General features: G+C 35.5%; 1 protein-coding gene across 1 annotated transcript; it reads left to right on the top strand.

Annotated features, from left to right (window-relative positions):
- Positions 1-9,327: 9,327 nt before the first annotated feature.
- On the top strand, positions 9,328-12,216 carry LOC142541961 (uncharacterized). Its single transcript, XM_075648405.1, has 4 exons — positions 9,328-9,655; positions 10,036-11,093; positions 11,214-11,275; positions 11,583-12,216. Exons 1-4 carry the CDS (start codon positions 9,328-9,330, stop codon positions 12,214-12,216), a joined length of 2,082 nt encoding a protein of 693 aa, XP_075504520.1.
- The last annotated feature ends 1,894 nt before the right edge of the window (positions 12,217-14,110 follow it).

Below are 14,110 nucleotides of genomic sequence, written 5' to 3'. Positions count from 1 at the left end.
CAATGGTTGCATGTAGAGTTGTAGATGTTGATGCCATTGAGATTCTTCTTGCAAATGATCAAAAATCCAATATTCTTCTTTAAGAGGCGTGAGGGGGTGTGTTAATTGTCCCACATTGGTTGGATAAAATACCTGTATGTTGTATATATGGTCTTAGACAATCCCTCCCTTGAGCTAGCTTTTGAGGTTGAGTTAAGTCCAAGTTCCAATCTTAAAACAAAATACTTAAAATTTATGATGGAAAAATATAATATTTAACCTAGTTTAGTTTTATGTTATTTTTAAATACATGTTTTTTAGGGAAATTTTTAAAAGAAATACTAATTATCTAGATTTGGTGGGTACTTTTTATAACTTTTAAATGATTCAATCAGAATACGTTAAAATATAAAATCAAGTTACAATAATAGCAGCATTCCATATATTTTTAACAAGAGTTCTTTAAAATAAATTTTTTAATTAAAATATGTTAAATTATGTTATTTAAAAAATTATTTACTCAGATATTTCAGGGTCGATTTTATCCAAAAATCCAGGTCGACCAAAATATTTACTCAGATATTAAATATTTTTTGGATGATTTTTTTGTTAAAAAAAAAAGAAGATAATTTCTTGGAATTTCATTTTAATTACCATTTCCAAGGCAAGAATTTTGTCTCAGTTTCTAAGCAACTTCAGAAGTCAAACGCATACGTTCCACACACTAAATCACAGACTGGTCAATCTTGAAAATTAATGTTTTTATTAATTATTTTTAGGATATTTTTATTTGGCATAAGCATTACGTGTATGTAATTCTCTACAGCGTTTAAAAAATATTTTTATTATAAAATTTTACATTTAATAATATATTTAGGTTAGTGACTAATCATTATTGTTAATCAAGTCAATAAATCAATTGTTAGAATTTCAATTGAAGAAATTATAATCGGAAGTATTTTGCATAACTCTTTTGTGGTCAACTCAGCGCAAAATGCTTTATTTATTGCTCAGTACACCGTTGCCTGTCGGAGCACTGGATCAACAAAAATAATTACCTTAAAATACATGCATGAGATAACATGTAAAATAAAATCTAAATTAAAATATATAATATTAAGGTAAGAGTTGGGTAGGATAAATTATGTGAAATATGTTTGATAAATAAATAAATTTACTATTATAAACTTGTGTTATAATTTTTTTATTTTCAAATGAAACAATATATATTATCAAACGTTTGTCGATTTACTAAAAGCTATAGGAGATGATAATGAAATTCAAATATTTTAATATTATAAACTTGTGTTATAAATGTTTATTTTCAAATAAAAAACATAAGATCAAGTATTGGCCACTTTATAAGAAGTTATAAAAAACATAAGATCAAGTATTGACCACTTTATAAGAAGTTATAGAGGGTGATAACCGTACAATTTCAATATTTTAAATTGTGTATCAGTGTAAGCATCACATATCGGTTGGTCTCACATCAGAGATAATAATTACACCTCAATAATTGCATTTTTTGCAATACATGATAATCGAACACGCGATCTTGATTATGATACAACTAATTCTAGGATCGATCTTTTTTTCGCTTCACCAAAAGTTATAGTTAGTGGTAATGTCACAACTGATCAAATATTTTAAATTGTACATCAGTCAAACATGACTTATCGATTGTCTCTTATTTGAAACAATTATTCCACATTATAAAATTTGTCTATATATTCGAAGCTCACCAAACTAGTTATTTTGCTGGATCAATCCTTAAATGATAAAATATAGATTATTGGACACCAATTTCTTGGAAGATAAAATAAAATAAAATTCGTTTTTTTAATCACCAAGTATTCTAATGGAACATGTCCAAGTCTTAGCAACTTTGCTCTATAAATAGAAAAATATTAATAAACCATTGATTAAATAGATATACAAATTACAAGACAAGTTTTAAGCTGTTAAAGAGAGCCGCACGATGTTTTGTTATGTACGCACCCGACACCGTGCAGAGGGATCAAAATATGATAATCAGCCGTCTTCTGTCATAAGCCACCCCCCGCCTCCCTCTCCTCCTCCGTCTTCGGCGGCGGCGGTACCTTATGGTTACGATGAGAGAAATGAAAAGTCCTCCGGCAGCGGTATGAAAGATGGGAATATGGTTGTCTTGGCGGGAGCGGGAGCCGGAGTTGCTGTAGCTGCGGGGGTCGCTACTGCTGCAGTGGTGACTGCCGATGAAAGCGATCAACGTTACAAAGACAGTGGTACTGGTGGTGGTGCTGCTGCAGCTGGGGGTGTGGCAGGTGGGAATGGAGATAGCGGCGGGGGTACCTCTCAAGGTTGCTGTTGTGGAGGCGGCGGAGGTTGTGGCGGCGGTTGTGGTGGCTGTGGAGGTTGATGTCCCATGCCTGTTGACTATGGCGATGATATATATGAAATCGTGTCATTCATTAGTTTAATCACCTACGGGCTTGGGCTTTGACTACGGCTTTGGCTTATGTGTTGGCTTTTGTATCGCGTGCTCTTAAAAATCACATATCGAATGTTAATTTTTAAATACAATAGTGGGTTTTTTTATTCGATTTGATTTTTTTGTTCATGCTTTTGCAATTGACAAAATACATTGTTAAGAAATAGTGTGGTACACATGATAAGATAAACATATGATATATAACTTAAGGATAAATTAATGATAAATAAGATGTAAGATATTATATTTAATGTTTGGTATGATTTTAACAAGAGTGATTATATTTATATATTAGATTGTAATGACAAAATTAACTTTATCCTAATAAATTTTACAATTTCAAAATTGTTGCTTAAATTCTTATCTGTTCATGCGTCGACAGTGCTTGCATGATTTATTTATTTTTACCTAATTTTATATATTATATAATGTGATAATTGATCCATTGATTTTGTGAGTCAAGTCAAATATCAATTTTTAAGGTTAATCGAGTGATAAAAATAATTTTATTAAGATTTATAAAAATCATTTATGTAATGCCCGGAAATTTAATCCTAGTAATCTGTAATTATGGATTTATAATTTGGTATGATTAAGAAAGGATTAACCGAGACACGATTTGAAGTAACGTATGATAATTTATGTGTGAGGACAGTGCCTCTCGCGCACGTGCGCGACGTGATGCGCGCCCCTGCGCCAAATGGGCAGAAGACCTCGCGCATATGCGCGACATGAGGGCGCGCATATGCGCGAGCTGCACAGGTCGAGTCCAGAGAGCCTCGCGCATATGCGCGGAATTGAGGCGCGCATATGCGCGAGCGGCTAGGAAGACACGCGCCGAGACATACTGTCTCGCGCATATGCGCCGAGAAGGGTTGCGCGTAGAGTTCGCCATTTGCCTGATGCATGCATGATTGTATATATATATATATACAAACGTTTAATCCTTCAAAAACGAAAAAGTCGAAGGAAACTTTGGAGAAAATAGTCCGTGAATCTTAGGATCGCGATTGTGCAAAATCCATCCGTCTGATTTTAATTCCGACTTCGGTACTGTAATCCTATCGACGTAGGCTACAACTGGACGTAAGTTTTGCTACGTTTTGACATGTTTTGAAATTATGCTATTGTCAGAATTGAATATGATTCATATATGATGTTCTTGACATGTTAGACGTCATAGAATCGAAGTCAGATTGAGAAACGGACTGAGTATGAAATTGTTATGAATTTTTAGGGTATATTGATTTATAACGGACAAAATTGAATTACGATTGGATTACGGATTGTATTGGATATTGGTTATGGATTGTAACTATTATCTGGTGATGTTGTATTGACGGGGATATTGAAATTGTACCGATATACCGTTGATTTGAATTAAATCCAGATTAATCAGATTCAGTGTTGAATTGAGAATTGAATATTGATATTTCCATTGCCAGATCGAGGGATTGATAGAGTTTGAATTCCGGACCGAAACTACGAACGAAAGGTATAAGTCAATGTGGTATTGGGAGATCGACTTAAGTCGGTTTAGACTTGAGTTTCCCTAAATCACATACTTTACTTTATTGCATTAATATTTGCATTGATTTGATTGATGTACTTGTTTTCTTGATTTATAGAAAACAGGTATTAGACGAGTAATCTTGTGACAGAAGTGCCTGATAGTGGTGGGATCACCACGGGCACATTGCACGATGTCACAAGATAGTGTATTGGCGATAGTGCCAAAATCTGTCACCGGATGATTGGCTATCGATGTGTACAGAATTTGGGTTTCTTCTATTACTGTTGATCGATGTCGTAGTGGTGTGGATAGAATTGGAGCTTCTTCTATTACTAGTGATCGATATTATATCGGTGTGGATAAAATTAGAGTTCCTTCTATTACTGGTGATCGATACCATATCGGTGTGGACAGAATCAGACTTTTTTCTATTTCTGGTGATCGATACCTTATCGACGTGGATAGAACTGGAGTCTTTTCTATTACTGTTGGTCGATATAGGAATGCCAACTTCTGGAAACCGGGATCCCTAGACTAGGATTGAGTCTAGTCTAAATTGTGTAGCTACGAGTATTGTCGACAGTCTGATATTGATTATGTTTCAGATTTTGATACCTATTGCTGTTATCTGTTACATGCTTTATATTTGTTTATATGATTGCATGTTTCGTTGATTTATACTGGGATTATATTCTCACCGGAATTATCCGGCTGTTGTCTTGTTTGTATGTGTACATAACAACAGGTGGGACAGGATCAGGGTCCAGGAGATGAGGAGAGATCGTGATAGAGTGGAGACTTCGGACTTTGATGTATATAGGGTTTTGGCACTTGATAATTAGATGTTGAACCTTAGTTTTACTAATTTGTAGACGGTACAGGACTTGTACTTTATTTTATACTGAGTTGTATATTAGTTTGATTTCACTACATTCCGCATTAAAAAGAAAAAATTTTATGACCCTAATTACTTGATTAGTAAATTGATTCTGATGACGATTAAGAACTGATTAGCGTCCGGGTCCCCACAGTTTATATAATTATCTCGAGTTTATTGATATAATTATCATATTATATAATTTATAAAAAATAAATAAAAATATTTATTAGATTTTAATTTCTACCTACTAGCAAAGATTTATAAAAATTATTTATATAATTATCATCCAGTGATACTAATTTAGAACTTGATCATATATAGGATGTGATATACTAATTAGTCTTAAACCTAACCAAACAACAAGTCAGAGATCATATATACTAATTCACTTACGTGCATTTAAAAAAATTTAAATAAATAGATATCAAACAACCAAACCAAATTTATTTGTCGACAATAATATCATATAAAAAAAACCAAAGTATGGAATGTAGTATGACAAGTCTATGAAAAAGCTCACCGTCAAAACAAAATAAACCGTATGATTATCAAAACACTAGTTTGAAACCAAAGATCAATAAATAGTATAGAAAATAGGTATCAAACTCGCTTGACCAAGGAGTTTCGAGCCTCGTCTGGTAAACTGAAGAAATATGCCAATTTCTCTGGCTTCTCCACTAACTTGTCACCTACAAACACCCTCTCATCCATTGTCATCCTTGGAATTGCACTTATAGCACCGAACACATCTTTAGTTGCAACAGGATCATATCCAATTTTTTTTAGAGATCATCTATGCTAACCTGTGTCATGTCACTGAATTTTTTCATGGCATCGACAATTCGGTCTTCTATTTCAGCACTTCGCTTGCATTTTTTGCCCACCGATTTCTTACCCGATGTTGCGTCAGAAAAGATAGGATCTGAGACCGAAATTGAATCAACATTGTCCTCAAACCCATCCAACAACTTCTCCAACCCCACACCCACTGCAGCACCATCAGTTTTCCCCAAGTTCAAGTTATCATCATGTACGGCATCAGCAAAGCTCTCAGAGCATTCTCCAGTTGCACGATCACGTCCAAAAATCTCACACCAATCATTATAATATGGCCAAGACCTATACCACATCCCATGGACAGTGTTGTCCATCTGTGTGGCAAATTAGTGAAATTGTTAGGCCATAACTTGTCACAAGAGTATACATGAATATCCAAGTTCATTTGTATGTAAACAACTTGCAATGAAAAACAAGTGTCTGGGCCAGCATAAAAAAATATGAATCCAAGTCTAGATTCAAAATTTTTTATGTTATGTTTTCACTCTAGTGAGAAGATCTGTAACTCAATTTCATGTTATTGTGCTTTTCCTTTCATTAGATAGGCTACTCCACTATCGAAAAACAATAGGCATATTTATTCGATTAAGGAAAAACATGAAGAAAATATTCAGTAGCAGTATTCCTTTTTATTATCAGATATTCAATACTGTTTAAGCATACAATCAATAATTCAAATAAAATTGACTAAACAGAAAGTTCAAGTATACAACCAATATTTGTTCATTTGTCATCAATACCAAAACAATGAAATATAAAAAAAATCCACATATAAATCTGAAAGGGGATTTGTTACGGTGCCCGTAAGCGCAACGGAAGTTTCGAAAATAGTTTTACCATAAGAAAACCGAGCACCCCACTATATTGTGTAGAAAATAAGAAAACAAACAAATGTCATACATAGTGTGTTTAGAAATGTACCTATCAATCATAAGGATTGATGTTTTGGCTCCAACTAAGTTGTAAACAACTTAGCTCTTGAGGATAGACAATCTACAAGCTTCCAAGAGCAATCCTTGCTCAAATGGACTTTTTTCTTCAAATTAGGTCCACCACTAATAAAGAAGATCCACTCTAATTTCACACTAGAAAAATTAGAATATTTTTCTTTGAGAAGAGTATAATATCATGAATAAAATAGAGATGCAAAATGGTGTACAACCATAACTGCGGACTATTCTACTCGAAAGTGATAACCACTTGGACAGTTCGAGGGAGGGTTGCTCAGTGCATCATCACATGATCACCCATCTGTGTGAATGGCCATATCCATGCTCTTGCCAATGAAACATGTCGTTTACACCACATATGATAGTATCAAGCTCGAGCGACCTTTATCCTTGTCTGAGGCGACTGATTCGATTAGGAACCTGTTTAGAATATAAGGTACACTTCCTAATGAGTTTCATGATCTTACGTTGCGACGCAGACCTCATGATACTTATTGTATATTCAAAGATTTTATCTATGCAGCTTGCAAAAGAATACAGATAAAATATAATGTCATAATCGAATAAAATCGTAAAATATTATTAAAATAAAGAGTGTTTTACATTAGAGTTAATAAAGACCGAGCCATAAGTTAGCTTGTCGGACATCTACTCTAACATTATTAACCAAGGGTCGGAAAAGTCCGAGCCCATAGTTACTTCCAAAGAAGACCGAGCCCACATACAGGGTCCAAGCCCACGAAATTCTTACACGGCCAAGCCCACGGACCATTTCCTAAAGGTCCAATTAGAATATTTTTTTATATCTTTTAAATGATTCAATCAGAATATGTTAAGATATAAAATCAAGTTACAACAATAGCAAGCATCTGCAAAAAAAAAAATTATATCTACATTCCATATATTTTTTAAAATAAATTTTTTTATTAAAATATGTTAAATTATGTTATTAAAAAAATTATTTACTCAGATATTTCAGGGTCCATTTTATCCAAAAATCCAGGTCGACCGAAATATTTACTCAGTAATTTTTGGATGATTTTTTTATTAAAAAAAATAATTTCTTGAAATTTCATTTTAATTACAATTTCCAAGGTAATAATTTTGTCTCAATTTCTGAGCAACTTCTGAAGTCAACACATACGTACCAAACTAAATAACAAATTGGTCAATCTTGAAAATTATTGCTTTTATTAATTATTTTTAGGATGTATATTTCGCATAAGCATTACGTGTATGTAATTCTATACAGCGTTTAAAAAATATTTTTATTATAAAATTTGACATTTAATAATATTTTTTAGGTTAGTGACTAATCATTATTGTTAATCAAATTAATAAATCAATTGTTAGAGTTTCACTTGAAGAAATTATAATCGGAAGTATTTTGCTTAACTCTTTTGTGGTTGAAAGATATATTGTATTCCGAATTCATTTAAGATATTATTTCGATTTTGCACTTTTAGACAAATTTAATAGATTTGCTTTCCAAGATATATTGAATCCTATTATTAGAAATTATTTAATTAAGTTGGAAACTTCTATAATATATAAGGTATTTGCTTTGAATTAGAGTTTGATTCTTATTTTCCTTGTTTATAGGTGGGAAGGATCTATGAAGATCTAGGTAAAAGAGGGATTATATAAAAGTAAGTCAATTATCAAATAAAGTGGGTTGAAGTTGCAGGAAAGTACTGGAACGGCTGCAGGAGCTTTGCTGAAGTATTTTCAGTTCTTGAAGATTGGCACAAGGAGCAAGGGTGGTCCGTCTACCTTGTGACTGTGTTGTTAATCGGTGTTGCCAACACTCAAGAACAACACTGATGCAGAGTGTTGATCGAAGAGTGGACTTCGTTTGGTTTTATGCAACACGCGTTTTGTTTCATGCATCTAGTATTTACCTTGAGTGTTTGATACATGTTAATTCCTTGGAGTGTCAGGGAACTTAGTTTTGTTTCTTTCACTAGTATTTTTTTGGGTGTAAACAATTTACATAATTTTTCTAGTGAAATTTTTGCCATGAGACGTCGCACAAGTCGTTGTACTTGTGCAAAATTTAATCCAAGTGTTTATTTAGTAAAGTTATATTTGTGTTATATAATAATGTTCCGCTGCCGTGTTGTGTACAGTGTTGACAACACCGGACACAACACCGAATTCTGATAAACTAGTTTTAATATATTTACTCTCTGTACGATTATGCGCAACAATTCTTTCAAGTGGTATCAGTGCCAACGCTTGACACACTAAGTGATTGATTCTGTTATTTTACTGTTCGTACAGGGTGATACACTAATAACCCGATGGATTTGCTAGCATCAAACACTGCTTTTAGACCACCAGTCTTGGATGGTTAAAACTATGCCCTCTGGAAAGTTAAGATGAGAATGTACATCAAATCCATCGAAGAAAGGGCTTGGCAACGAGTCTTAGATGGTTGGTCTCCGCCGATGACAGTTGACAATGATGGTGATAACAGAAGTAAACCAGAGAATACATGGACCAATGATGAAGTCCAAACCTGGAACTTTAATTCGAAGGCACTAAATGCTATATTCACCTCTGCTGACGTCTAATTACCAACTGCATCTCAGCCAAAGAAGCCTGGGATATACTTCAAAAGAACTGTGAAGGGTCTGAAAGTGTTTGCAGAACCAAACTCAGGATGTTAACCTCTAAATTTGAAAACTGAAGGATGGAGGAGAACGAGACTATTGTGGAATATGATCGTAGAATGCGTGATATTGCAAATGAGGCATTTAGTCTCGGTGATCCTATGTCAAATGAAAGACTGGTTAGCAAGGTCTTGAGATCCCTTCCTGAGCATTTTAATATCAAAATATGTGCTATTGACGAATCCAAGGACACCTCTACTCTTAATTTGGAAGATCTAATTAGCTCTCTCAAAACATTTGAGATGAATCTAGACCTACAGAAAAGAAATACTGGGAAGGCTGTTGCTTTACAAACCACTGATGGTTCTGTGAATAGCCTAATTCAAGAGGCAAAGGACTCTGATCTTGGTGAGTAATCAATCTCCTTAATCACAAAGAATTTCGGCGACTACCTAAAAAGAATGAGAGATAAGAAGAAGATTGTACCAACATCAAGACCACAGTTTGTTCCTTTTGAAAGGAATAAAATAACCGCCCCAACTCAAGGAAATTTAAGATCAAGAAATGATTCATCAGGCCGAACAGAAACAATCAAACTTGATTCAGTCCAATGTCGAGAATGCTCTGGATTTGGCCATTATGCAAATGAGTGTGCAAACCGACTCCGCAAAAATAAAAACATGGCAGTCTCCTTAAGTGACGATGACTCCGATGAAGAACGTGACTTGAAGGAATGAGATGACTACACTTCACTGTCTGTCATTCAGAAAGATATATGCAAACTGCAGGTCAATCCTTTGGTGTTGCCGCTGGTGTTACAACACCAGGCCGCAACACTATGTCAAAATCACTGTGTCTTAATGCCAAATCAATGGAGAATCCTGAAGTTGAAGAAATCCAGGAATTTGACCAAGAAGAACTCACTATTGAGATTGTACAGATGATGTACGAAGAACTATATGGTTATTGGCTCAAGAGGAATAAGACAAATACAATGCTTTCAAAAGAAAACACTGATCTAAAAAATAGTCTGTCTCGCCTTGAAGTCTTGCTGCGTAAGAAAGATCTTAAACTATGTAAAGTCAAGGATGATCTTGAGAAGGCATCGAAGACACTTGCTAAATTCAATTCAAGCTCATCTAAACTTGATGCAATGCTAACTATGGGAAAGGACGGAAGAACCGGTCTTGGATATGTTGAAAGTATATATGAACACGGTGAGTCGTCCAATGCTGGTTCAAAGAATACATTATTTGTGAAAGGTGTAGAAGACTGCTCTATCCACTCAATTTTAAATCCACCCATGAAAAATGTTCCAATGTTAGAAATGACCACTGAACAGAAGCTGAAAACACCAAGTTCAGTGTTCTCACCTTCAAAAGTCCTCCATTCATCAAAGAAGCCTCAAGTCAAGAAGACTGTGCCAACCTCTCAACCTAAGCAACGAAAGTGTCACTTCATCTGTCACTACTGTCACAAGGCTGGGCACATTAAACCTTTCTGCTACAAACTCAGAGACGACTACCTGAATTGGCAATCAAATCGGGTGTTGCACAACACCAAGCACAACACATCAGTCAAGAAATCTACCACAAGGAAAATATGGGTATCCAAAACTGTTATTCGATGCAATGTCGTTTATACTTCTTTAAAAACTAACATTGTAGGTGCATGGTACTTTGACAGTGGGTGCTCACGCCACATGATCGGATCTAAAGAACACGTCACAGATTATGTTGAAGTAAAAACTGGGCGCGTGACCTATGGTGGTGGTGCCAAAGGAAGAATAGTAGGGAAAGGAACACTGAATGTTGATGGCCTTCCAGAACTTTATAATGTTCTGCACGTTGAAGACTTAATTCGAACTTAATAAGCATAAGTCAACTTTGTGACGATGATTTACATGTTAAGTTCAACAAAAATAATTGTGAAGTTCTTAATGATGCCAATGTTTGTGTAATGTCAGGTACTCGGTTTGCTGACAACTGCTATCTGGTGGGAGAAGGTGATAAGTGCCGAAGTGCCAAGGCGAGTGATCTGGACCTATGGCACCAAAAATTGGGACATGTGAAATTCAAGACCTTGAAGAACTTGTGTAATTTTGATGCTGTGAGAGGTTTACCCAATCTGAGCTCAGGTAATACATATGTCTGTGGACAGTGTCAAAAAGGTAAACAAACCCGTGTTGCACACCCAGTGTTGCAACACTTTGGGACAACACGGTGTCTTGAACTTCTGCACATGGATCTAATGGGTCCAATGGATGTTGAAAGCTTGGGTGGTAAGAAATACTCACTTGTTTGTGTTGATGATTTTTCTCGTTTCACTTGGTAAGCTTTATAAGAGAAAAATCAGATACTTTTGATGTTTTCAAGAAATTGCATGCCAGAATAACTAATTTGCATGATGTGAGGGTAATTGAAATATGGACTGATCATGGCAAAGAGTTTGAAAATTCTCTTTTTACTTCCCTATGCGAAAAGAAAGGAATCTCTCATGAATTTTTTGCCCCTAAAACTCCTCAACAAAATGGAATAGCCGAAAGGAAGAATCAAACTCTTCAAGAAATGGCACGGGTCATGCTAAGTTCAAAGAATGTGTCAAAAAGGTTTTGGGCCGAAGCCTTGAACACAGCTTGTCACATTTCCAATCGTATGTTTCTAAGGAGTGGTTCCACCATGACCTCCTATGAAATCATCATGGGGAGAAAAACAAACCTCAAATACTTTCATGTTTTCGGATGTGTTCGCCACGTTCTAAATGATCGAGAACATCTTGCAAAATTCGATTCCAAAAGTGATAAATGCTTATTTATCGGATATTCAATGAATAGTCGAGCTTATCGTGTGTTTAACTTAAGAACAAGAACAACCATTGAATCTATTAATGTTGTTTTTGATGATCTTGCAGGTCTAACAGGAAAAACAAAAGAGGATGCCACCGAAGGACTACTGGAAATAGGAGAGTAAATGACCAGTACTGGTGTTGAAACTGGTGTTGGGACCAGTGAAACAACATCAGGGACAACACCGACTCCTAACAGAACTGAAGTCATGGAAAATGAAGATATTGATGATGATGATGAACTAATCAACAGAGAGAAAGATATTCCCAGTAAAATTCAGAAGAATCACTCATCATCACAAATCATTGGCGAAGTGTATGAAGATATGCAGACAAGGAAAAAGGAGAAGGTTGGCTATCGAAAAATGATTGGGTTGGTGTGCATGAGCTCCACGTTTTCACAAGTAGGTCACTCTTGCTTTATATCTTTGATTGAACCCAAAAACGTTAATGATGCATTAAAAGTTGAATTTTGGGTCAATGCCATGCATGAAGAACTAGAACAATTTGTCCGCAATGATGTGTGGGACTTAGTCCCCAGACCTTCGAACGTCAATGTTATTGTATCAAAATGGATATTTAAAAATAAAACAGATGAATCCGGTAACATTATTCGAAATAAGGCTCGATTGGTAGCTCAAGGGTATACACAGGTTGAGGGGGTGGATTTTGATGAAACCTTCGCACCTGTGGCACGAATGGAGTCTGTCCGATTGTTACTTGCTGTTGCATGTCATATGCGTATTAAATTGTACCAAATGGATGTGAAAAGTGCTTTCTTGAATGGAATTTTAAATGAGAAAGCCTATGTCTGTCAACCGAATGGATTTGAAGACCCTCACCACGTGGACCATGTCTACAAACTAAAAAAGGCCTTGTATGGACTGAAACAGGCTCCACGGGCTTGGTACGACAGGTTAGCTGACTATCTGATAAACTTGGGGTTCAAACGAGGTGAGGTTGACAAAACCCTCTTCATTCAAAAACTAAATAATGATATTTTGATCTGTCAAGTATATGTTGATGATATTGTTTTCGGTGCGTCATCTCAAATACTTGTGAATAAGTTTGTGGACTGCATGTCATCTCAATTCGAAATGAGCATGGTAGGAGAATTAAATTTCTTTCTTGGATTATAAGTTAAGCAATTGCATGATGGTATATTCTTGTGTCACTCCAAGTATGCAAAAAATTTGATCAAAAAGTTCTCTACCGACAGCTTAAAACATATGAGAACTCCTATGGGGTCGAGTGAAAAGTTGTCTAAGGATGGTGTTGCCGAAGGTGTTGACAACACCATGTATCGCAGCATCATTGGGAGTCTTTTGTACTTAACTGCTACTCGACCCGATATTATGTTCAGTGTGTGCTTATGTGCTAGGTACCAAGCAGATCCGAAAATTTCGCACCTAAAAGCTGTGAAACGTATACTAAGATACATTGCAGGTACGCTAGAGTTTGGCTTTGGGTACACTCATGACACAAACACAAACCTGGTAGGTTTCTCTGACATTTGACTGGGCAGGTGATTTAGACGACAGAAAAAGCACCTCGGGAGGGTGTTTTTATTTAGGAGATAATCTTGTATCATGGGCTAGCAAGAAACAAAAATGTGTCTCCCTGTCCACAGCTGAATCTGAATATGTGGCAACTGCCAATTGCTGTTCTCAACTTATGTGGATGAATCAAATGATTAATGATTATGGGTTTCATAGTGACAAAATGATTGTGTATTGTGACAACTCTAGTGCCATAGACATTTCTAAGAACCCTGTTCAACATTCTCGAACTAAACATATAGATATAAGACATCATTTTATTCGAGACTTGGTTGAAAAAGGTATTATTCGACTGGAGTTTGTCAGGACTGAAAATCAACTGGCCGATATCTTCACGAAACCGTTGGATTTTGAGAGATTTTCCAATCTTCGGAAATCTCTCAGCATGTGTGTACTTTAAAAATATTTGCTCAGTGTTATCAGTGGTGTTGCCAACACCAGAGACATCCGTTTGTGCATG

The sequence above is a fragment of the Primulina tabacum genome, chromosome 4 (assembly GCF_025594145.1).
Source record: "Primulina tabacum isolate GXHZ01 chromosome 4, ASM2559414v2, whole genome shotgun sequence".
NCBI lineage: Eukaryota > Viridiplantae > Streptophyta > Magnoliopsida > Lamiales > Gesneriaceae > Primulina > Primulina tabacum.
This window is presented reverse-complemented; position numbering and strand designations above follow the sequence as displayed.